Source organism: Pleurodeles waltl, chromosome 3_1 (assembly GCF_031143425.1).
Source record: "Pleurodeles waltl isolate 20211129_DDA chromosome 3_1, aPleWal1.hap1.20221129, whole genome shotgun sequence".
NCBI lineage: Eukaryota > Metazoa > Chordata > Amphibia > Caudata > Salamandridae > Pleurodeles > Pleurodeles waltl.
In genome coordinates, this window is record NC_090440.1 from 1,496,614,117 (window position 1) to 1,496,641,402 (window position 27,286).

General features: G+C 45.8%; 1 protein-coding gene across 1 annotated transcript in view; it reads right to left on the reverse strand.

Annotated features, from left to right (window-relative positions):
- The window catches only part of LRP1B (LDL receptor related protein 1B), a 4,500,992-nt gene that overhangs the window by 3,029,844 nt on the left and 1,443,862 nt on the right, over positions 1-27,286 (reverse strand). The window contains exon 5 of the mRNA XM_069225083.1: positions 6,774-6,902. Coding sequence (XP_069081184.1) covers positions 6,774-6,902 — 129 coding nt within the window. The remainder of the gene's footprint in view (positions 1-6,773; positions 6,903-27,286) is intronic.

The following is a 27,286-nucleotide window of genomic DNA, read 5'->3' on the forward strand; positions in this document are numbered from 1 at the left end:
ACTCAGTCCACTGATACAGACAGGCCCTGTAGCTAACCTGCACTGCCCACGGCCAAAGGATGTGCGTGGCATGGGGTTGGGTGGTTATAAGGGCTTGGCTGCAAGGCCTGGATGCAGACTAGGCGTTGTGGCCAATCCCTACTGCACACAGAGGAAGGCCGTGTGCGACTAGGGTTGGAATAACGTATAGTAATTAAAATTGCTTTATGTTAAAAAAACATAGAAATTCACTGAAAAAAACAAAGGTTACAGGGAGGTTATAGCTAGGATCTGAATTTACGCACACAAAACCATAGAAATTCAGCAGTTATAGTTCTTTTAAGTAACTATAACTCACACCCTAAGGTAACTGTAACTTGCGCTTTGCCATGCACAGTTAATTATTCCACATATTATATCATTGATGAGATCTTGAATGATATCTTTGATATTATTACTACAACAATTGCAATAAAATTATTGATAAGAAAACTGGACGCGAGTTATAGTAACAATAATTGCTGAATTTCTATGGTTTTGTACGAGTAAATTCGAAATTAAAATATAACGTCCCTGTAACCTCTTTGGTTTTTTCAATGAATATATATATATATATATGCATATAAAACCTAGTCCCCTGTAGGGAGTTATAGGTAGGACCTAGTTTCTATAGAAATAGCATTTTTTCACTTTCTTAAATCTTTTGCGCCGGTTAAATCTTCTTAAAATTTTCTAAACAAATTGCCAATCATATCATCAGCTTGTCTGGAAAGTTTTGGGGTGATCCGTCAAAGGAGGGCTGAGAAAAAGGAAGGGGCCCAAAATGAGTTTTCCCCACTCATTTTTCCATCGGCTAGGGGGGCCATGCAGCTGGTGTCCATAGGGCAGATAGCCTTAGGAGGGAGGCCATACAGGGTTGGGTGGTTATACTGGTTGGCTGCAGGGACTGGCCCCGTGCCAGGCCCTACAACCAAACCCCACTGCTCATGGCTGAAAACTGTGCGAAGTGTGACATTGGGTGACTATAGGAGTTGGCAGCAGGGACTGGCCGCAGGCCAGGCCCTGTGACCAACCCCAGCTGCGCCCTGCCGAAGGCCGTACGTGGCGTTGGTTGGATTAACATAGAGTAATGAAAATTACTATACGTTAAAAACACCATGGAAATTTCACTTTAAAAAACAATGGTTCCAAGGACATTATAGTTAGGAAATACAATAAAAAAAAACTGAAATTCACTTAAAAAGCCAAAGGATACAGGGACATTATAGTTAGGCTCACATTTTAAATGTACCAAACCATAGAAATTCACCAGTTATTGATAGAGTTATCTCAAGTAACTATCACTCGTGCCCTAAGGTAACTATAACTCACGTCCTTACCATGCGCTCTAATTACCCCACAGATTATGGCACTCATGGCATCTTTGTTAACATCATTGATAATATCAATGTAATATCTGCAGTCAAATATTTCATGAAAAAACTGTGCATGGCGGGAGATATATATTTCAGTGAAAATCAAAGGCTAAAGTGATGTTATACTTTGCAAATAAAATTAAAAAAATAATAAAATGTAGAAAAAAACTTAGAAATTCATTGAAAAAACAAATGTAACAGGGATGTTATATTTAGGTTCACATTTTACACGCACAAAACCATATACATTTAGCAGTTATAGCTACAGTTAACTCAAGTAATTGTGAATTGTCCCCTAAGGTATCTATAACTCATGACTCCACTATTCACAGTTTTTTCATCAATAATTTTACAGCAAAAGTTACACTGATACTATCAATGATGTTGTCATGAGCTATGTAATGTGTAGGGATTAAGCAGTGCATGGCAAGGGTGCGAGTAATAGTTACCTTAGGGCACGAGTTTTAGTATAACTGTTGAATTTCTATGGTTTTGTGTGTGTAAAATCTGAACATATCTATAATGTTTTTTCAGTGAATTTCCAAGTTTTTTTAGTTCTATTTCCTAACCATAACATCCCTGTAACTATTGTTTCTTTTAGTGAATTTCTAAGTTTTTTAACGTAAAGTGATATTTAACTGCCAAGCATTAATCCAACCTCACACTGCTTTTGGCCAACTTCCCCATGTAGCCAACCCCATGCTGTGCATGGCCTTCACCCAGGCCTGCGACCAGGCCCTGTGACCAACACCCCAAAAGCACTCAACGTGGGTGGGGGGCATGCAGCCCATGTCCCCAGGGCAATTTCAGCCCCAGGGACCCCATCCCTCTTTGCCTGCCACTTTGTTTTAGGGGAAGAGGTATGTGGCCCCTTTCCCTAGACCTTATTTAGCCCCAGGGATCCCATTCCCTGGGGCCCATGCTTTAATTTATGCAGGAGGGGGCAAGCAGCTCTCATCACCTAGCCAATTTTGTCCCTAGGGACCCCATCTCCCACGTTCAGTCCTTATCATAAAGGGGGGCAAAATGTGCCCCAAGGACCCCATCTCTCAGGTCCCACTCAGTAACAAAAGGGCAAGAAGGGCATACAGCCCCCCTCCCCTGTCCCATTTCTGCCCCAGGGACTCCATCTCCCACGGCCTGACTTTATGCTTACGGAGAAAGGAGAATGCAGCCCCCCACCCCAGGCCAATATTTACCCAAGGGACACCATCCACTGGGGCCTGGCCAGACACTAAAGGAAGAGGGGGCATGCGGCTCCCCTCCCTGGGCTAATTTTGTCCCAAGGGACTCTATACCCTGTGGCCTGGCTAGACAATAATGACAGAGGGGGCATGCATCTCCTCCCTCTGGACCAATATTGGCCCTGGGTCCACCAACCCCCAAGGCCTGGCCAAAAATGAACAGGTGAGGGTACACACAGCCCCACATCCAGGCCAATATTGACCCAGGAGACCCCAGGCCCTGGCCAGACAGTAAAATTGGTGGGGTCATGAAGCTTCCATCCCCAGGCCAATACTGACCGTGCGGACCGGGTTCCCCAGGGCCTGGCCATTACATGGTGGGTGTCCTGGAGCCCTTCCAGGCCACCCACTGGCTTGTTCTTGAAGGCTGTGGGGGGAGTCTCTTTCCCCCCACTGCCACAGCCAGCTCTCCACCTCCAGCAGGTATTGTCATTGCACCGACTCTCAAGCAGCAGCTTAAAACACTGCTACCTGGGATGGAAGCAATTTTTTCATCTGTTTCCCTGCCCTCTTCACAGCGGGCAGGAAAACAGATGAAAGTCTACTCCCGGTGGCAGGGGAGCATTTTACATGCTCATGTCCACAGAGAGCAGACTTACTGTTTTCTCTCTCTTTGAAGGAGCTTTCCCTTAGCACCCGCCAAGCCAGAGCAAACAGCTGTGTCCTGTGGGTTAGCAATTCAGTACATATCAGGAACCTTCCCTGGGTGGTAGTGGTCCCCAGGGTTTTAATGGCTCCAAAAAAGGGGCTGCATGCCCCCCTCCTTTTAAACTGCATGGCCATGCCCTGTGGAGGTGGTGGTCCCTGAGCCTGAAAATGGCCCAGGGAGGGAGGTATATAAATCACTACGCCCCCAGGACTGGCCCCATCCAGGGGGCATATAAAAAACAACTGCGGCAGCTGCAGTTGTTATTTATTAATTTTAATAGATGTATGGATCTTCTGTGATTTCATGGTAAAAAAAATAATAATAGGTTTTTGGCCCCAGGTTTTTTTTACCCTCCCTTTTTTTTCTTTTCTTGGGACTCAGCTGAGTACAAGTCCCAAGATGTCTGCCAGCACTTCCTCGTTCAGATCACCCAGGAACTTTCCAGACTGCAGCTCACGTGAGGGGCAAATTGTTTTGGAAAATGTTGTGAAGATTTGTATACTGATGCCAAAGATATAAGGAAGTTAAGAAACACTTTTTCTATGCAAACTAGGTCCTAACCGTAACTACCTAGTGGTGACTGCCACTAGGTAATATATATATATATATATATATATATATATATTTGATATTTCAAGTGAGCAAATCTAGAGTGTTACTGGTGTTGCAGGGTGCTCCTTACTGGAGCTGCTCTTCACCTAAACTTGGGAACAACCCAGAGTTCTCTCTTGTTTGGGTAATTTATAGACTACTCTAAGCCTGAAAGAGTCTTGTTTAGTCTTATACTGGGTGCTCCCTTGTATCTAGACAAAGCTAAGCCTCTCTGAAGAGATCTATTGATATTGAAACACGTGTCAGGGGTTGATTTTTCTCATTCCAGGTTGGCTTGTATGTATTTTATCAGTCCAAATCTGTAGTACTGTGCCTAGAGTGGTGAAAGGCTTTTATCATTTTAAAGCTCGGCAAGGATGGCACTGGGACAATCCTATGCTTACAGATTTAGCTGTACAAATGGCAAAAAGCCCATATTTATACTTTTTTAACGCCGCATTTGCGTCATTTTTTGATGCAAAAGCGGCGCAAACTTCCATAATACAATGCTATTTTGTAAGTTTGCGCCGCTTTTGCGTCAAAAACTGATGCAAACGCGGCACAAAAAAAGTATAAATATGGGGCCTTTGTTGCTTTCTAGCTCAGTGCGGATGGCACTGGGCCAATCCTATACTTAAAAACTTTGCTAGAAAAACAGACATTTGAGGTGAGCAAATCTACATCGTCACTGGTGTTGCAGGTTGCTCCTTACTGGTGCTGCTCTCCACCTAAACTTGGGAACTAACCAGAGTTCTCTCTTCTGTGTTGCATAGTTTTTGCATCAGTCTAAACCTCAAAGGGTCTTGTTTCGATATATCTATATATATATATGTTTCAAGTCCAAAAATACATATATTATATACTGAAAAACAAAAGATTAAAAAGATTAAAAGGATGTTGTAGTTGGGTGAAAAGTTAGATAGCTAGGCAACATTTCATACTTACAAAAAACTGAAATTCACTTGTCCCAGTTATTTAAAGTAAGTATAACTCACATCCTTAGATAACTATAACTCGCACCCCGCCAATGTACAGTTTTATCATCAATCAGTTCACTGCAAATGTTGCAATGACATTATCAATGATGTCGCAGACTGGAGTAATTAGCAATATATGGCAAGGGCGTGAGTTGAAGTTACAGTAGGACCCTCTGCATGCAGTGAACCCCGCAATGGGCACAGTCTTCAGCCATGCCCTATGGCCAATCCCCCAAAGGGAGCCAACCCAATGCTGCTCAGGACCTTTGAACATGCTTGGGTAGGGGTTGGCTAAGGGGTCCAGCCTGCGGTCAGACCCTGTGGCCAACCCCTGACAGACAGCCAACCCCACACCCCAGACAGCCTTTGGCAATGTGGCATACTGTTGGCATGTGGGCCATAAGAGCCCCATTGACCACATCTCCCCAGAGCCAAAGCCAATAAAAAATGGGAGGGGCTATGCAGCCTCCTCTCAGTGAGCCTTATTAGGCCCCAGAGTTCCCATTGCCCAGGGTCACAGCCACACTTTCATGTCATGACATCTTCTATGACATCATAGATAATATCACTGCACCATTTCCAATAAAATTATTGAATGGGGTGTGAGTTAGCACAAGTTCTAGATTACTGAGCTATCTATAAATGTAACTGCTGAATTTGTATGGTTTTGTGCATATAAAATATGAATGCAATTGTAATGTTCCTGTAATCTTTAAATCTTTAGTTACTTCCTGTGTACATGAATATATATATATATATATATATATATATATATATATATATATATATATATATATATATATATATATATATATTCATGTACACAGCAAGTATATATATATAAACAAAAATATATATATATATATAAACAAAAGCAGTCTGTGGTTTGAGTGGCGCACTCATCTGCCGGTGCTTGTGACGGTGAGGACCATCCTCGTCAATATAAATAACAAAGAATTTTCACAGCACTCCACAACAAGTCCAATTGTTTCTCCTTTATTTAATTTGCAAAGCCACCAACGTGTTTAAACTAGCCTGGAGTCTTGATCACGTCATCAAGACTCAGGGCGAGTTGAAACGCGTTGGTGGCTATGCAAATGAAATAAAGGAGAAATAGTTGGACTTGTGGAGTGCTGTAAAAATTATTTGTTATATATATATATAAATGTATATATATATATATATATATATATATATATATATAGAGAGAGAGAGAGAGAGAGAGAGAGAGAGGGAGAGAGAGAGAGAGATGGTAGTGCATCTCATTTTCCTAAAAATATTGTTCTTTCAACACATCATGTGATTCCTTCTTCCTTTTGATGTTGTTTTGTGGACATTGGTTGTTGTTAGGCTTCTCTCGCCCTTGCTGGAAGGCACACTCATCGACTGGGTTGTGGCATCTGCCACTCTCAAGTGTTGCTACGTTTGTAATATAAATATATATATAAATATATATATATATATATATATATATATATATATGTATATATATATATATATATATATATATATATATATATATATATATATATATATATATATTGCGTTAAACAGTTGTGGTTCAGTGAACAAAAAATTGGAAAAACAAACTTTCTGAACTTCATCGGCTATGGTTTGCAAAGCACCATATACTCCATGCTTCATATCTCCATATGCCAGATTTGGTGCAGATCCAGTGATAACCAAATCAAAAACAAACATACTGAAATTGTTGCAGCTGAACCGTAACTACACAGTGCTTTTGAGATATATATATACCGTCTTGTCTATGTTTTTATTTTCTTAATTAACTTTTCGGTTAGTTTAATTCTTGTAAATAGTGTGAAAATGTGACGGTACATTGTATATGTTATAGTTGAATTGACATGAATGAAAGTCATTTTATAATACCATTTCTAATAAGGGTTGGAATACTTACCATTCTTGGCTTTGCAGGTTTTGTTATCAGACTGCATTAGGTATCCTTCCACGCAGCTACAGGTATATGACCCAACTGAATTTATGCACTTTTGACTACATGCTCCGTATATAGCACATTCATCAAAATCTAAAAAAAGAAGAGTGCTGTCAGCAAATATAAGTATTCATACATAACCTAGTCATTATTAAAGTAACCCCCCTTGTTCAAAGATGTGATTCATATATTAAAAAACACAAATTAATGCAGATATGAGTAAATCATATATGTATATTAGTTTGCATTTTTCAGTGTTTTGCAACTTTCACTTTATAAAAATCTAACCCTAAACATAGCTGATATGAAAATGACCCCAAAAAGCTTCAGTCATATTGTGTAATGTTTGATTCAGCATTAGGGTGACCACATGTCATAGAGGAAAATTCTGGGCAGTGACTGTGGAAATTTAAAAAAAAGGGTCAATTTTCGAAACAAAAACACAAGACAACAGGTCAATTTTCCAGACACATCTGTGTTGGTCAAACAATAATATAAAAGTGAAGTAAAGACACTGTTGACACAACTACAAGTCATTGTAGGTTTATGTGTTTTGGTTTTTATAATGCATCGAACTATTGAGAAAATATTCATATATAACTGGGCTTATTTAAATATTAAAATACTAGCAAACATAAACATTAAACATTATTTGATATTGAGATTACCATTTGATAGATTGTATGTATGTTTGTGTTTTGCATTGATCGCTTCTGGTGATATTAGTAGGGGGGGTGTCATCAAACGTCTATTTAGCACTGCTTGACCTACCCCACCCTCCCATCTTTGGTAAGCTACAAGATTTTGTCCTTCAAAGAAATGTCAGATTGCAAACTGATACAATGTAATTAAAAATTAGCAAAACAAATAGGTTTGGCGTGAAATTTAGCGCCAGTCGCAGCAATACAAAATGGCAATTTACTGTGTAAAACAACTAAAATAGATTGCTTTGTGCATTCACGTGCCCTAGGAAGTCATTTGTATTTTTCACAATAGAATGAACAATAGTTTATATTTACTCTCATGCTCACACAGCTTTTTCTAGGATTGACTACTTTCTAAAGCCACTCCTCAAACTTGGGCACATTGTGAATAGACATGTTCCTGCCAAGCACCTGCCAGATTTTACTCCTATTGACACTCAGGCTGGTCCTTGGTGGGCGAAGGTAACTGACAGGATGGAGACTTGGTGCATGGTTTCTGCCTGATGCTTAACCTCTGGCTCTGGATAGTTACACTTTCAAATTAATGTATTGACAATGTTCTCCCCATGACAATATGGGAAGCATTTAAGGACATGATCTGGGTTGTGTGCTGTGATTAGTAGCATAGCAGGCCACAACTGACTTCAGCAAGAAACTCTGTTGAGGCTGGAGGCAGGTCTCCTCACCCTACAAGCAACATTTCCTACTTCCTAAACGACTGAATCACTCTCATAGTTAGACCACCATAAACATCTCCTCTGGCAGATTCATCTAAACAATCTGTTTATGATTTACTGTGTCACCAGACTTGGCTGGTGACACAGCCACTGATGAAACAAAGCAAGCTCCTTTGTTGGCTCACTAAAGAGTCATTCCAGTTGCTTCTTTCAACAGATCCTAGGTCACATAGTTATCCTATCAAAGAGTATCAGTTGCTTCTTTTGTTTGTTGATTATTATCGAACCCTGTGTGTGATGGGTGGCCCTCCCCATGTGGTGGCAATGCATAACCTTTGATTCCAATGTTTTCATGCAGCACTACAGAGCCAGACAAGGTGATCTGCTACCTTGATATGGGGAAAAAGGTCCCAATGGCCTCCGAGTGGCATTTTTTAAAGAGCTTTTTTGGGTAAGTTAATCCTACCTGTCCTTGCACTGTTCAATATCTTGTGACAAACTATCTGTTATAATCTGAACTGCAAAGGGCAGAGATTATCATGATCCAAAGGCCCTGAAGGCTAACTGACTCCTGCACGTCCTGATCCATCCCCCTCCTAAATAGAGATTACAATTCTTGTTAAGGTACTGACAAATTACCTTACTACTTTGATTAGTCCCCTGGAGCACCCAGATCCAAATGGGTTCAAGTTAAGTTAGTCTACTTGGCTCTGGCACACTGCTTTGGGGGTCTGATTGCTCTGCTTAAGATAGATTTCCAGAAAGTCTTCAACTCCATAAACTGAGACTTTCTCTCCTCTATCTTGAATGGAGTAACTTGGGCCATAACTTTATCCAATACATCCACCTCTTCTCATGCAACTCGTAGCTGGAGTCAATAGAGAAAAGAAAGAGGTGGGGTGCCCCTTATCCCCACTATTCTTTGCCCTAGCCATATACCTTCTGGAGGAATAGTACCATTGAGATGCCTACATTAAGGGCTTTGCTGGGCCAGATATAAGGAGGACAGTGTCCCTCCATTCAAATGATCTCCTACTTAACCTTCAGTGTCCTGCCTTGTCTGTCCCTCAACCTCTTGAAATGTTGCATATATGAAGCAAATATTCAGGCCTCATGCTTCACTTAGTTTTCTACCTCATCAAGAGTGATGCACAGTATGTACACTTGATTTGAGACCTGAACATTGTGATTGACGGTCTTAGATGCCTTGGCATCTAAGTATCAAAAGATGAGATTAGTGGGTGGCAGGGAAATAAGGCTCAACTTCTGGAAGTCTCCAAAAAAACTTTCTATATTTGTCCTTCTTCTGCTATCCTTGATGGGGCGAGTCCTCACAATTTAAATTGTATCATTCCCTCAAACACTGTGCAACCTCCACAATTATCCATATTGTATCCCTGTCACATTTTCATGTGGTTCAATGCCATGTAAACAAGTTCATATGGATGAATGCTATTGTACGATGGCCATGAGTAAATACATGAAGTCCCCATAGAATGGAGGCTTGGTCCTGATTGACATACTATCATATCACCTCAACTCCAACTGATGGTCTGGAAAAACAGCCTTATCTCAGACCACACTTAGAGAAAAATGAGTGATGATGCTTAGCCTCTGCATCTTTAATGCAAGGACAACCCACTGACCAACAGTACCTCACTACTGGCCTCAGAGATAATTTGTGCATGGAATGATAGACTGCAGCCATTAAGTGGGATAGACCTCTCAGAAGTGACACTCTGCTATGCCTGGGAACAATGTTAAAAGAAGTCAATTTCCTACCAGGCTTTGGGTGTTGGTACATAAAGGCATCTCCAAATTAGGGGATGTTGTGTTGGAGAATACTGTCCACTCTTCAAGTGACCTATACTTTGTGCTTAATCTCCATGAACATCAATGTTTTACATATTTACAGCTTTGCCAGGCCCTCTTGTCTGGAATTGATCAACACCTTGCAAGAGTTTAACCCACTAGAAGCCACTACGTGTGGGTGCAATGCCCATGCCTGCACTGTGTGAGGCTTAGGAGCTTGACCTTAGTCTACTTAATCAAGCGTTGTTCAATGCTTTGATGGCTCCAAGAAAAGAAGCAATTTCAGTCCAATTCACATTAATCCAATCAAGTACATCGACCACAACTACTTGACACACAAGCAGCTCTGGAGCTTCCTACGTGACTCCTACCCTTTTTCCGTAAGATTAAATGATGCAGAGGGTGACTCATTCGACTTAACCTTGCTATGCATTGTGATAGAGACCTTTAGGCGTAGAGTGGCCAACAAAGAATTGCAAGGGCTCAGGAGATTTCTTGCGCTCAATCCAAATCTGGCCTGCTTAATACTGCACTGAAACTTGAAACAGGTAAACCAGAGCATTTCTGCACATCAGTTTCATAGTAGCTAAGCAAGAAATTACATGTAAATGGCTTAGAGAGACTCTCCACAAAAGAAAACTTGGGCATGTGAATTCAACCCCTGCATAACACTTTCGATTCCTATGTGCATGCCCCAGAACTGCCCAGGCAAGCACCAGAAAATATTGGATTCCTGTAAATTATTATTATTTCTGGGATTCCCACGCACATTATACTGTGACAGATGTAGTGGGCACTGACACTTGTGGTAAGGGCTAACTGAGAAGCATGCTAACAGAAAAGCATTTGTGTCCATCTATTGTTCTTGTAGTGCCACTGTTGCCATTGATGTGCCTACATGTATACTCACACTGCAAAGATATGCTGCGTGGTGATGCAAGAAAATGTGTTTAGTTCTATGTACATTTTGTTGAAAATGCCAGTGAAGATTATTGGTAAAATGCACTTGTTTATATCTCTCCATTCATCCATGCATCCACCAAAATCCATACATCTAGACCATCCCATCCATTCAGACCCATCCACTCATGACTATATCCATCCATTAATATGTCTATTCATGCACCCACCAGGATCCATCCACCCACCCAGATCAGTCTGTCCATCTGTCTATCCATCCAAGCATCCATCCATTCATTCAAATACCCACCAATCTATCTATTACAGCACACATCCATTCAATGGCTAGCTATCCACCCATCCTTCAATGTGCCAATCCAACTTTTTATTTATCCGTGCGAATCCATCCATCTTTTGACCAATGTACCATCAGTTCATTCATCCATCCACTCGTATACACCTTCTACATTAATCCACAGTCTTCATCCATCCCTCTGCCCATCAGCCTGCCAGTTCACCATAAACAATAATAACAAAAACATAAAAATGATTTACTTTTCTCAAGATAAATAAACACATAGGTATAATAAAGCGCTGTGCTACATTATATGAGAAGATAACAGCAAAACAATTAAACACATTTGAAAGCAATAATGATTTAAGCAACCACAGGCAACCAACGAGAGACTTTCAAAAGTTCCACAATGTTATCTGTTCTATTGAAAATACGTCTCAGTTCTTTCCAGCAACGTTTCCTAGCTTTCTGGAAGCCAGTTCTAATGTATATTCAGACAAGTGGAAAGCGGATTAAAATGACATCATTGGAGCAGCTAGTTGCACAGTTTCATACAGACCTCTTAAATTAAGGGCATATTATGAGCCATTACAAGGCCCTAGGGCCTCCTTACATCACATTAGCGTCATTTTGTTTATACTAATTTGGCTCAAAGAAGCTAAAACTTCAGCACATTTACAAAGTGGCGCAATGCATGCACTGTGCCACTTTGTGGCCCCTTGCTCCACATTATGCCTGCGCTAGGCACAATGTATGCAAGGGGGGGCATTCTGGCATTAGGAAGCCCGCAAAAATGTTGCAATGAAATCAACAAGATTTAATTGTGCCATTTTTGACGTAATTTGTAAAGCCTGCTCAAAGCAGAGGCTTAAAGGACGCACCCATTGAAATCAATGGGTCTTCTTGCACTTAGCTCCACTTGTGTGAAAAATTTTGACGCAAAGCGCCACAATAGCATAATTTTTTTAGACTCTATTGGCCTCACATGTGCCATGGTGCACAGTATTGCAAATACTTTACACCAGGGTGTTGTTAGGTGTCTGTGGGTGCAAGAAATCTGGTGCATCAGTACTGATGAGCCAGGTTCTTGTAAATCAGGGCCTATATCTGTTATGACCTCAATAAGGGTCAACGAACAGAGGGCTAAATTACGGACAATCTGTGTAATTAATGGACATATGGCACCCAAATCGGCTTTGACTGGATGGCGATTTATCTGGAAAAGAAATGGGATTCGCAGAAGATTTGTGATAGAATTATACTTGTGTAATCGCCATCTATTCCACTGACATTTGACAAAATTAAATGATTAAATATTATTAAAGAATTTTAGTAAATATGTTTGCTTAATATGCAGAGTGCATGGGAATTAGATGAACACGGACCACCTTAGAGCTTACAGTAAGAGCGGCAATCACTTTTGTTTTCTATAGGATGCATATTACATGGGTGAAGGACTATAACAAAATATGTTAATTAATTATGATAAGGGTACCGAGAGATGTGATTATCTTTGCCCCAACAGTCAGAATTCACGGAATAAAATTAGATTACTTAAAAGGCACTGCCCTTGTTACTTCTTGCATCAAGGGTCAGGAAGGTAGAGGCAATTGCAGAAAGCAAGCAGGGCGTTAGAAAAGTGTTAGTGTCCTGTAACAAGTGTGTGGACCTTGGTACATAGCAGCGAAAAAGGCGCCAGTAATGGGCGAGAGAATAATAGTGCCATATGTTAGTAGATATGGCAAATTTTTTCTCTCTCCATTTGATGCAAAGCAGCATAGCAGCTTTATTTGCTGTGCTGCCTCAGGTCACAACCTTGTAAATCTAGGCCCCAGTGAGCTGCAAAATGCTTAAACGCTCTGTGATAACTTGCAGCATCTTCTTTTTCAAAGTGCACCAACTTAGGCCATGTATCTCATTAGATTTTTGGTACTTGCGTTTACTTTGTGCTAGTCTTATCGGTTGAGCAACATAAAGTAAAACATATGTTGAGCCATAAATAGCATGAGAAAAGTATACCTTGTTAAATATTCTAAATCTATATGTGTCGGTAAGATGGTCATAGGGGAAAACACTTTGGCAAGCATAGTTGTAGTTAAAACATTCATATCTATATCGGTGGAAATTTCAATTAAGTACAAGCAATCCTTATCTTCCAAACACATTAAAAAACAAAGAGTAACGAAACACGTTATAATAGAACATCGTCTTGGAAAATAAGCTTGCACTACAGTAAATTATAACTCCATATTTGCGTGAAACCCTCCACTCAGTAGCTGACGTTGTGAAATTAATCTGCCCATAACGCCAAATTTAATTTACAAGTTAGTGTTCAAATGGGCTGAGCTCATTAAAAGGCCCCGGATTGAAGACACTTTACTCAGTTTTAGACTATTACTGTGAGTGGTTCTCAATGCCTGATTCTCACTCGCAGTATATTCTGTGGAAATGGACTGGGAGTGCTAATCGCCAGTGTACGCTTTTTAAGATGAGATCCACTGCTGCATTGATGGGTTAAGAAGCTCTAGGCTGGTCGCATGCAAATATGTGAGCAGATGGATGTGCACAAATGCGCCAACTGGGCATGTGAGACATCTGTCTACAGCAACCCTGTATCTGCGCACAGCTAGGTGATCCCAGGTGAGGCCCTCCAGGTATTAGTTCTAACCTAGTGTAGGCCTTCTAATTAGTGTGATCATACATAGTGTACAACTGTAGCTGTAGTGATTTTGGCAGGCTCTGGGCTCTCTCCATTATTATATCTTAAGGATGGAACCTACACCACCACACCGTTTCACCTACAGATGCCAGTCAGGTATTAATTTTAGGGTAAAGGGGTACACCAAGTGTATTTCCACTGCCATGTTTGTGTTATCTGTACTCCGTATGGCACTTAAGGAATTATAACTGTTAGACATGGTATCATTGGCATGGTTTCCCTAACTGTTTGCCTCTACTTCCCAGGTCGATTCTGTGTGCTGGACTCTATTTTTGCTGCTGTGTTTGCTCTGGACACTTTACCACTGCTGACCAGTTCTAAAGTGTAAGTGTTCCCTGTATAAATGATATATGTGCATTGGCTTATCCATGATTGGTATATTTGATTTAACTAGTAAGTCCCTAGTAAAGTGCACTAGAGGTGCACAGGGCCTATAAATCAAATGCTACTAGTGGGCCTGCAGCACTGGTTGTGCCACCCACATTAGTAGCCCTGTAGCCATAGCTCAGACCTGCCACTGCAGTGTCTGTGAGTGCAGTTTTAAACTGCCAATTCAACTTGGCAAGTATACCCACTTGTTAGGCCTAAACCTTCCCTTTTATTCATGTAAAGCACCCCTAAGGTAGGCCCTAGATAGCCCCATGGGCAGGGTGCAGTGGATGTTAAAAGTGGGACATATACTTATGTGTTTTACATGTCCTGACCGCGAAATACTGCCAAATGTGGTTTTCACTGTTGCAAAGCCTATCTCTTTTATAGGTTAACATGGGGTCTGCCATTAAATATTATTAAAGAGCAGATTCCCTTTGGGAGCAGATAGACATATGGAGTTTAGGGTCTCTAAACTCACAATTTAAAAATTCATATTTTAGTGAAGTTGGTTTTTAGATTGTGTGTTTGAAAATGCCACTTTTAGAAAGTAGGCATTTTCTTGCTTAAACCATTCTGTGACTCTGCTTGTTTGTGGATTCCCTGTCTGGGTCAGTTTGACAGTTCATCTGTTTACACCTCTCCGCTAGACAGTGACAGAAAGGGAGATGGGCTGTAGCCTGCATATTCTGATGGACCATCTGGGCTGAGGGGAGGAGTGGCCATTTACACCTGAAAGGGCTGTGCCTCCCTCTTACCATTCAGCCTCCAACCCCCTAGTGTGTGTCTGGGGCCTGGCCAAGGCAGGATCTTTAAAACAACAGAGACTTTTCTTTGAAGTACGCCTACTTCAAAGGCAGAAGAGCACCCAAAACCCATGAAAATCAGATTGCTTCTGGAACAAAGAGAAAGCTCTGCCAGGGAGAAGAGCTGGAGAAGCTGGACGAGGAGTACTGCCCCTTTGCCTGTGACTGTGCTTTGCTGGGTTGGGCTACAGTAGCTGCTCCTACCTGAGAGAGGACAAAGACTGACTTTTGTGTGACTTCCCACTGGTGAAGAATCTCCAAGGGCTTAAACTGAGCTTGCCTCCTTTTGTTGAAGTCTGAGGGACAACAAAGACTTCTCTCTCCCAGGACCAGGGCTTTCTGCTGAGAGTCCTGCCTGCCAAGTGGTGCCCTAACCTGTCTCTGGGCCCTTCAAAGGTGCAGCTGGTGGAAAAGGACAGACATCCATGCAAAGACCGCGTGTGGGAAAACTTTTGATGCACCACCCGCCTTGCGCCTACTAAACGACACCCCACTCTCCTGCACATCGCTCTCTTGCAGGAGATGGGAAACGACGCACGCCAACCTGACCGGAGGAGGAACGACACACTGTCTCGCTTGCGAGTGAGAAATCAACGGATCGCTGGCCTTTTTCAATGCACACTCCAGTGTGGCTTTATTTTGACGCTACCCAGGTACTTTTGTGCAATAGCAGCGTTCTCATTGTTTCTAAGGATTAAGGGGATCATTACGACCCTGGCGGCCGGCGGTAAGCTGGCGGTAACACCGCCAACAGGCTGGCGGTGTTCCGCCAGCTATTATGACCGTGGCGCAATAGCCACGGCCATACCGCTGGCCCCTCCAACATACCGCCAGGCTTCCGCCTGGCGGTCATAATCCCCAGGGCAGCGGCCCTGGGGATTATGAGTCCCCGACCGCCAGCCTGTCCGTGGCGGTAAACACCGCCATCGCCATACCCTTGACCCAAGGGTAGGTCGCTCCCCCTGCCGCTGCAGCTCCTCCAGCTCCTCCAGGTTCCTGAGTTCCTGAGACCCACCTCACAGTAAGTACCCCCCACCTCCCAGCCCCTCGCTCTGCCCCGCGCTACTCACCCTCTCTCCTGCTCCTGCTTCTTTTCTTCTTTTCTTCTTCTCTGTTCTTCCTCCTCGCTCCTCCTCGCTCCTCGTCTGTAATCTTCTTCTGTACTCTTCTTTTCCCCGTCTTCTCTCTTCTCCTCTGTGCTTCTCAGCCTCTCCTGTCGCCTCTCTTCCTCCTCATCTTCTTCTGTGGTCTTCTGCCCTCTGTTCTTCGTTTTCTTTATCTTCTTCTGTGTTCTTCTGTGTTCTTCTGTTCTTCTGTTCTTCTGTTCTTCTGTTCTTCCGGTCTTCTGTCTTCTATCTTCTGCCTTCGGCTCTTCTGCCTCCTCCGTCTTCTTCTCCCCGCGCCTGCCCTCCTGCTCCTGCCTCATCCCCCTCCCTCACTCGCATCCCCCTCTCTATCTCCCCTATCTAACCCGTTCACTATCTACGTCCCTCACTCCTCCTATCTACCTATCTCTCTATCTCTCTATCCCACTATCTAACTCCCTCACTCTCCACCTCCTCCTATCTTCCTATCTCTCTATCTATTTCTCTATCTATCGATTTCTCTATCTATCTATTTTCTCTATCTATTTCTCTATCTCTCCCCCCTCCCGCCACACCATCTATTACCTATCTTCCTATCCTCTCCCTCTACCTCTCACCCTCACCCACCTCTACAACCCCCCCTCCCCTATCTTCACAACCCTACTCCTATCTTTCTCCCTAATCTCCTAAATCTCCTAACACTCACCCCCCTCCACCCTTAAACCGCCCTCCCCCAGCTCTTCTCACTCTACCTGTCCCCCCTCCCTCGCGCTTTCCCGCCGCGACCTCCTGCACGCCCCCGCCCCCCAGCTCCCATTCGCCCCCAGCTGACCCCTCCCCCCCCTACCTCATATGGTGCCGCTGCGCGACAGTGGTAGCGACCCTTAACCCAAGGGTAGGTCGCTCCCCCTGCAGCTCCTCCAGCTCCTACAGGTTCCTGAGTTCCTGAGACCCACCTCACAGTAAGTACCCCCCACCTCCCAGCCCCTCGCTCTGCCCCGCGCTACTCACCCTCTCTCCTGCTCCTGCTTCTTTTCTTCTTTTTTTCTTCTCTGTTCTTCCTCCTCGCTCCTCGTCTGTAATCTTCTTCTGTACTCTTCTTTTCCCCGTCTTCTCTCTTCTCCTGTGTGCTTCTCAGCCTCTCCTGTCGCCTCTCTTCCTCCTCATCTTCTTCTGTGGTCTTTTGCCCTCTGTTCTTCGTTTTCTGTATCTTCTTCTGTGTTCTTCTGTGTTCTTCTGTGTTCTTCTGTTCTTCTGTTCTTCTGTTCTTCTGTTCTTCCGGTCTTCTGTCTTCTATCTTCTGCCTTCGGCTCTTCGGCCTCCTCCGTCTTCTTCTCCCCGCGCCTGCCCTCCTGCTCTTGCCTCATCCCCCTCCCTCACTCACATCCCCCTCTCTATCTCCCCTATCTAACCCGTTCACTATCTACCTCCCTCACTCCTCCTATCTACCTATCTCTCTATCTCTCTATCCCACTATCTAACTCCCTCACTCTCCACCTCCTCCTATCTTCCTATCTCTCTATCTATTTCTCTATCTATCGATTTCTCTATCTATCTATTTTCTCTATCTATTTCTCTATCTCTCACCCCCCTCCCGCCACCCCCTCTATTACCTATCTTCCTATCCTCTCACTCTACCTCTCACCCTCACCCACCTCTACAACCCCCCCTCCCCTATCTTCACAACCCTACTCCTATCTTTCTCCCTAATCTCCTAAACCTCCTAACACTCACCCCCCTCCACCCTTAAACCCCCTTCCCCCAGCTCTTCTCACTCTACCTGTCCCCCCTCCCTCGCGCTATCCCGCCGCGACCTCCTGCACGCCCCCGCCCCCCAGCTCCCATTCGCCCCCAGCTGACCCCTCCCCCCCCTCCTACCTCATATGGCGGCCGCTGCGCAATGGCGCAGCGGGCGCGGCAGAGGCAAGCCCGTGTGTGCCCGTCCGCGCCTGGCCCGCGCCCAGCACCACGACCCCTGGTCCCCAGCTCTCCCAAGCCCCACTGATCCGCTACGACCCCACCACCTTCCACGCCCTCAACCCAGGACGCTCCAACACCTGCTTCCAAGCTCACCCCAAACACACCCATGGACCCTTCGCCTGCAACTCCTGCAAACGCATATTCCACCACGCAACTACCACGACCACAAGCACACGCGCCATCAACCACCTCAAGTGCATCCTAGTCAACGCTCGCTCCGTCCACAAACACGCCGTTGAACTCTGGGACCTCCTGGACTCCACAGTACCAGACGTCGCCTTCATCACGGAGACCTGGATGAACACCTCCTCTTCTCCAGACATCGCCACCGCCATCCCCGAAGGCTACAAGATCTCCAGGAAAGACCGCACCAACCAAGCAGGAGGAGATATCGGCATCGTCTTCAAAGACTCCATCAGCGTCACCACCTCCACCGAAGACACCCCTCTCGCCGCTGAACACCTGCATTTTCAGATTTGCACCGACCCGAAGACCACCCTCAGAGGATCCCTTGTCTACCGTCCTCCCAGACCACGCGCCCCTTTCAGCGATGCCATCGCCGACTTCATCTCCCCTCACGCCCTCGCCTCACCGGACTACATCCTCCTAGGCGACCTCAACTTCCATCTGGAACAAAACAACGACCCCAACACCACCACCCTGCTCGACAACCTCGCCAACCTCGGCCTCAAACAACTGGTGAACACCGCCACCCACATCGCCTGACACACGTTCGACCCTATCTTCTCCGCCAGCAAACACGTCTTCTTCAGCCACACCTCCGCCCTACACTGGACTGACCACAGCTGCGTCCACTTCACATTCCGACGCGAGACCCGCCACCTCTGCACTCAACCCATCCCTCGTCGACAGTGGAACAAGATCCCTGAAGAGCAACTCCTCTCCGCACTCGCCGCCAACCAACCCACCCTCACCACCGACCCCAACGACGCAGCCCTCAACCTCACAAACTGGATCTCCAACTGCGCAGACAACCTTGCTCCCCTCAAATGCACGCATCGACAGACCAACACCAAAAAACCTCTCTGGTTCTCTGACACCCTCAAAGAATCAAAGAAAACTTGTCACGCCCTTGAGAAAGCCTGGCGCAAGGACCACACCGCTGACAACATGACCGCCCTCAAGAACGCTACCCGCGAACACCACCACCTGATCCGCGCAGCCAAAACAAACTTTTTCACCGACAGACTGGACAAAAACAGCCACAACAGCAGAGAACTCTTCAGCATCGTCAAGGAGTTCTCCAACCCTAGCGCCAACGCCAACGCCGTCACGCCCTCACAGGATTTGTGCGAATCCCTCGCCACTTTCTTCCATCGCAAGATCAGCGACCTCCATGACAGCTTCGGACACCAGACCCAACCAAACACCACCGAACCCGCATCCCCGGCCATCACCACCAACAACTGGACCCACATCAACACGGAAGAAACCAAATCCATCATGAACTCTATCCACTCCGGCGCCCCTTCGGACCCCTGCCCGCACATCATCTTTAACAAAGCCGACGACATCATCGCCCCACACCTCCAGACCGTCATCAACTCTTCTTTTTCTTCTGCTACCTTCCCCGAATGCTGGAAACACGCCGAAGTCAACGCCCTACTAAAGAAACCTACGGCTGACCCGAGCGACCTGAAACAATTCCGCCCCATCTCTCTTCTGCCTTTCCCAGCCAAAGTAATAGAGAAGACCGTCAACAAACAGCTGACCACCTTCCTGGAAGACAACAACCTGCTCGACCCCTCACAAACCGGATTCCGAACCAACCACAGCACTGAAACCGCCCTCATCTCAGTCACAGACGACATCAGAACCCTGATGGACAACGGTGAAACAGTCGCCCTCATTCCTCTCAACCTCTCGGCTGCCTTTGACACCGTCTGTCAACGCACCCTAATCACCCGCCTCCGCTCCACCGGGATCCAAGGCCAGGCCCTGGACTGGATCGCCTCCTTCCTCGCAAACCGTTCCCAAAGAGTTTACCTCCCTCCGTTTCGCTCAGAACCCACCGAGATCATCTGCGGCGTACCTCAAGGCTCATCGCTCAGCCCGACACTCTTCAATGTCTACATGAGCCCCCTCGCCAACATCGTACGCAAGCACAACATCATCATCACCTCCTACGCCGACGACACCCAACTTATACTCTCCCTCACCAAGGACCCCGCCAGCGCCAAGTCCAACCTACAAGAGGGTATGAAGGTCGTCGCAGATTGGATGAGGCTCAACCGCCTAAAGCTGAACTCTGAAAAAACGGAAGTCCTCATCCTCGGCAACACCCCGTCCGCCTGGGATGACTCCTGGTGGCCCACGGCCCTCGGCACCGCACCGACCCCCACAGACCACGCCCGCAACCTCGGCTTCATCTTGGACCCTCTTCTCACCATGACCAAGCAAGTCAACGCCGTGTCCTCCGCCTGCTTCCTCACCCTCTGCATGCTCCGCAAGATCTTCTGCTGGACCCCCGCCGACACCAGAAAAACCGTGACCCACGCCCTCGTCACGAGCCGCCTGGACTACGGCAACACCCTCTACGCCGGGACCACAGCCAAACTCCAAAATCGCCTGTAACGCATTCAAAACGCCTCGGTCCGCCTCATCCTCGACGTAACCCGCAGCAGCCACATCTCCGCACACCTGAGACACCTGCATTGGCTCCCAGTCAGCAAAAGGATCACCTTCCGACTTCTCACCCACGCACACAAAGCCCTTCACGACAAGGGACCGGAATACCTCAACAGACGCCTCAGCTTCTACGTCCCCACCCGCCTCCTCTGCTCCTCTGGCCTCGCACTCGCTGCTGTCCCTCGCATCCGCCACTCCACGGCGGGTGGGAGATCTTTCTCCTTCCTGTCGGCCAAGACCTGGAACTCCCTCCCCACCAGCCTCAGGACCACCCAGGACCACTCCGCTTTCCGGAGACTCCTAAAGACCTGGCTGGTCGAGTAGCGATAACCCCCCCTTTTCCCCTAGCGCCTTGAGACCCGCACGGGTGAGTAGCGCGCTTTATAAATGTTAATGATTTGATTTGATCGAAAGGCTGGCGGTAAGGGGACTTGGGGTGCCCCTGGAGGCCCCTGCACTGCCAATGCACATGGCATGGGCAGTGCAGGGGCCCCCAGGCATAGCCCGGTCGCACATTTCACTGCCCGAATTTCGGGCAGTGAAATGCGCGACGGGTGCTACTGCACCCGCTGCACATCAGCATTGCCGCCGGCTCTATTACGAGCCGGCAGCAATGTTGATGTGACTTTTCCGCTGGGCCAGCGGACGGTAACACTTTTACCGTCCGCTGGCAAAGCGGAAAAGTCATAATAGGGAGCCAGGAATACCGCCGGCAATGGCGGTATTCTGGCTCACGCAGCCTCGGCGGTCTTTTTGAAAGACCGCCGAGGTTGTAATGAGGCCCTAAGACTCTTATTCTTTTTAAAATTCATAACTTGACTTGTGTATGTTGGATTTTTGTCGTTTTGGTCTTGTTGTGTTTAGGTTAATATTCCCTATTTTTCTAAACCTGTGTTATGTCATCTTGTAGTGTTTTCACTGAGTTACTGTGTGTGTTGGTACAAATACTTTACACATTGCTTCTGGAGTTAATCCTGCCTGCTTGTGCCAAGCTACCAAGAGGGTGAGCGCAGGGTTAACCAAGGGTGATTCACATTTACCCTGACTAGAGTGAGGGCCCTTGCTTGGACAGGGTGTAACCTGGCTGCCAACCAAAGACCCCATTTCTAACAATAACATTTCCCTACCTTAGCCATAATAAGGTTCTAGCCGCCTCCCTCTTAATGAACAAGTTAATTGAAGGAGGATTGCAGGCCTCCTAACAAACTAATAGTGTTTTGTGCAGTTCCTGGGAAAGGAAGGCTTGGGGAAGAAATGTGCGTGTGCTAGTTAGCTATTCACAATGCATTTGGTCTCGACTCTGGAATCTGGAATTATATCAAATTCATGGGCGGATGAATGGGGACTCCCATGCTCCACCAATGGAATGCCTTCCAGCTCAAAATATAACGTAATACACCACAAGGTGTTGCAGTGGATTACATTTCTTTACAAAGCCATGCAAAGCAGTGCAACTTGCTCCTTGCATGGCTTTGTAAACCTTACTAAAGCCTTTGCATTCTCCTTGCGTAGCCTTGCAAGAACAGCTCAAAGGCTAAGTAAATCTGGGTTGATAATGGTGAATGGCAGGCTTGTTCTTTTTGAATCAGTCCACCAAGTTTGCTACCAAGGATCAGTTTAATTTATTGACCACTTCAAATAAGTCAGTATTAGCTGGACTGTGGAGAACTGGTTTAATTTGTATATGGTTTACTGTTCTTCACTCTCCGTTCCATACCTCCTTTGTAATTAAACATTTTTGATCCATTGCAGGGTACAATACAGTCCATTCTTAGTTCCATGGTGTATTACATATAACAAATGAAAATGTAACTGTTTTACACTCTCCTATGCAGATGATATATGAGTGAAAGTGTGACTGAGCTATCTATCATTGAATTTATTATCTAACTCTAGGTAATATCCGATGGGCATTCAGCAATCCACGAGCCTTATTATTCACAAATAAAATGATAGCAAAACAGAGCTTCTGTTCCTGTTCCTCATCAGAGACTCTTCATCTTATGGCTACCTAGAACAGATCCCTGGAAGTCTGTTTAGTTAGGGACATCTCCTTTACAGCTCAAATTAATTCTGTGATTTTCTCTTCTTACCTTTCTTGCCAACAGAGCTTCAGTCCACACAAGTTTCTGCCTGTGCATAATTAAGAATTGATTATTGTAACACTCGTTACCTATGTCATCTAGGCAATTCAAAAGTACATGGTCCAGAAAGATCAACAGTGTGGCTGAAGTACGCAGAACAGTCACCAAGTGTAAGAAACGCTGGCATGACTGCAAACGTAGGACAAAGGAAAAAATTGAAAACAGGAAGGCAGCACTGCAGACTGGAGGGGGGAGTCCAGCACACCAGGAGGCCCTGGACCACATGGTGGAGATGGTTGCAGCCGTCATCCCTGAGGAGATCGTCACTGGGATTCAAGGACAGGACAGTGCAGACTACCACGAGACAACGCACCTGCAGGGTAAGTCGCATGGGGAATTATAATGCAATAATGTAGACTGTAAGGAGGGGGGGAAATACCTACTACACATTGCATGTAAGTCAGCATATACATGGAGTGGCATGGGTAAAGGGGCACCGCAGGGGGGCATGCCCTGCACATACAGAAGCTGGGGCACAACATAACACAACACCAACAACAGTCCCATGGGGGCATCTTGTCATGACAACAATGGAGCTAAGGGAAAGCCTCGACAGGAGGGAAGGCCACTACGTCAAACTTACATCCTGGCACTCATCAGCCAAAATATCTCCTACATTAACTAGGGCCCTATCAGCAATCCACTAGCCAAAACAACAACTGCAATGTAACCGCAACAACAGTTGACACTACCACCTCTGATCTCTGTGCAGCTATAGTAGCCAATGGCAGTAACCTCCCCATGGAACATACATACCTAAATTAGGGGGTGAGGATGACATCTGCAACAATCTCCTGAAACAAGACAAAGGCCCCAGTACACTCATATGTCAATGCCCATAGTTGTCACATACATCAGCCAAAGTAAACAGCAATAGGAGCGACACAGCACTAAGGACACACCCATGCTGCATATGTCAGGGTCCTTCACGTGCCTGGCTAACCAGGCAACATCACAAATGTCATACTGCTCAGACAACAGCATTGAGGAGGGGACACATGCAACTGGTCACTGAAATACACCTTCACAGTCAGAGGACCAAATAGGACATTGATACGATAAACAGGGCAATCCAATTAAACACACATTACCCAACATCAGCAGGACACATTAACAATGTCTACATCCATATCACATCATAACATTGCCATGCATAGGATATGCCACATGTCAATTACAATTAAGTCAATGTGAACAATCAGGGATTGGGGCAGGTCCTGAGAGGCAAGTGTGCTGCCAGGGCAATCAGAACAACCACAGCCAATGAAAGGTCTCACCATAAGAATAGATATACACGGAGGGTTGAGTAGGACAAAAAGATGGCTATTCCCTATTTGGTACAAAGCAACACCTAGAGGCGATTAGGCAGACAAGTCTGATAACTCAATATCATACATGTGACACACAGGTGGGCCATAGGCCTATAACAATGCCCATATGAAGGACAGCAGATACCAATACCAAACAAGATCACAAAGTAAATTCATCAAAAGGCTGGCATGTTACGTCAAAATTGTCACAACACAGACACACTAATTGTACCCTGTTTCATTGCAGAGGAACATGGATCTCCTGCCGATATGCCTGTCCCTGATTTCCCTGATGACATGGATGACAAGCCCATAAACATTCCCCAGGAGACATCCAAAAGGTCCTTGAAACCCTCCAGACCCCACCTTCAGTCACAAGGAGGAGCACAGAACAAGCAGCCATCACAGAAGAACCACCCACCACCCCTATTGCAAGACCTGCCAGCTCCTATACAGCTGAGGACTCTGACGACACTGGCACCAGCTTTGGAAGAACTGTAGTTGGAGTACAGCGGGAGCTGGCCAAGGAGGTGCGGTGGGGATGCAAAATATGGCAGCCAGCCTTGAGGGGGTGCGCTCGTGCATGATGTCATCTGCAGATCAGGCAGCAGCTATGCAAGCCCTAACATCCATACTGCAAGGACTACAAGAAACTATAAAGGAATTCACCACTGCAGTAAGGGAGTTGCCACAACACCTCGCACCCCAAACTTTCCACTGCATACACAAATGCAATCATGACTCCCTCAGGGCCGACCTGGCTGCCTACCATCGTGATGTAGCTGCTATTCTCAAAAACCAGCAGGCCCTCCTTGCTGCAGTACTGCCCTTAAGACCTTCACAGGGAGCAGCCACCGGGATGTCTGACTCCACGTCTTCTAACACTGAGGTGTGTGTTGCCCCTTCACAACCAACAACAACAAGGACAAAGCAGGCAACACACACATCAGAAGAAGAAGACATGGAACAGATCACATTCACACGGAAGAGTACCCGGAAGCACATGGCCTACTTTGACCAAGGTCCTACGTTTTGTCAATTGCCAGTCTCACTACAACTATACTCAATGACTGTTCTGCTAACCACTGTATGACTTGTCAGCATTGCCAGTGAATGTCTCTCTCCTACTAATCGGCAAATCCTGTCCCTCTGCACTGTCTGTAACATCACCCCAGCATGTCAGGAGCATCATCCACACCCCTTCTGTAGGATCACCATGTAAGAATGCACTAGAACGGACCAAGCAAACATGGACAATGTACATTTCGCACTACAGCACCTATCAATAAATAGCACTTGCACACCTAATATGTCTCTGTGTAATTTGACACATCAACTGTGCAGTAGATAACTCAAAAGTGCCTGTGTGACAACCATGTAGCTTGTCAATACAACTGTCCTGACATCATGTAGTCTGATACATCTGTGCAGTGGCCAGGATTGCATCATAGCCTGACCATCCTGAGGAGAATAACTGATGAAGGGAGAAACCACACACAATCATGCTGTGTCGGACAGAATAATGCTCCATCAATAGCAATCAAAGTCAACTAATGGTGGCTGATAAATGTGGGCACCATGCAATACTAAAACATTAAATTATGCAGTCTAATCTAAGCAAACACAACTAAACACAGCATCAATCACCCTTTCTGAGTATACTTCCAAGAAGGGAAGTCATGAAGAATTGTTGCACACATGATCTATGTAAGTAATGAAGACAAGAAGACAAGAGTGTTAACAACACCTCATCTACAAAGATGTCCCTGAACATCAGACTGCAGTCCGACCTAATAAATTCCCCACAATACCAAGGGGGTCATTCTGACCCTGGCGGTAATTACCACCATGGCGGAGGTCGGCGGTAGCACCGCCAACAGGCTGGCGGTGCACCGCTGGGCATTCTGACCGCGGCGGTTCAGCCGCGGCCAGAAACGGAAAGTCGGCGGTGTACCGCCGACTTCCCGCTGCCCTTGAGAATCCTCCATGGCGGCGGATCGCGCTCCGCCGCCATGGGGATTCTGACACCCCCTACCGCCATCCTGTTCCTGGCGGGTCTCCCGCCAGGAACAGGATGGCGGTAGGGGGTGCCGCGGGGCCCCTGGGGGCCCCTGCAGTGCCCATGCCAATGGCATGGGCACTGGCGGGGCCCCCGTAAGAGGGCCCCACAAAGAATTTCAGTGTCTGCTTTGCAGACACTGAAATTCGCGATGGGTGCAACTGCACCCGTCGCACCTTCCCACTCCGCCGGCTCCATTCTGAGCCGGCGTCCTCGTGGGAAGGGTGCTTCCCGCTGGGCTGGCGGGCGGACTTTCGGCGGTTGCCCGCCAGCCCAGTGCGAAACCCAGAATGACCGCCGCGGTCTTTTGACCGCGGTACGGTCTTCTGGCGGTTCCCGCTTGGCGGGCGGCTACCGCCGCCCGCCAAGCTTAGAATCACCCTCCAAGTCTGGAAGCACACTTTGTGATGTAGAAAACATACTCATCAACACAAATCCTTTGTGAGCCATGTAAACTCCAAATGGTGGTTCTATCAAATGGTGGATACTTACCAAGTTAGCACAGGGGTAGCTGCCATTTTAAACCTCTTTCTTCTTGGTTGTGTAGCATAGGACACAAATGTCATAGAACAACAATCACCTACACTGATGGCAAGGCCATGATCAAGTAGCAGTTAACACATAATGCAAAGGGTTAACTATATATTTATTCATAAGTATTCACACCAGAGGCAACTAAGGGAAAAGTCATACCTACACTAATCTAATCTGACTACTCCTAACCCACAACTGTCCCTAACTAACCTAAGCTAAACATACTCTACACATATAACAAATCGATCTAAACATCAACCCCCCACCCACCATTATGAGACAGGACACATGCAGGACAACACATACTAACCTACACACATACTATACTATCCTAAACAATCATATATTTTTTTGTATTTTTTTTATATATATATATATTTTTTTTTTTTCTAAACAGACAGGAATCCCAACATTGACCCCCACCCACCCACCCA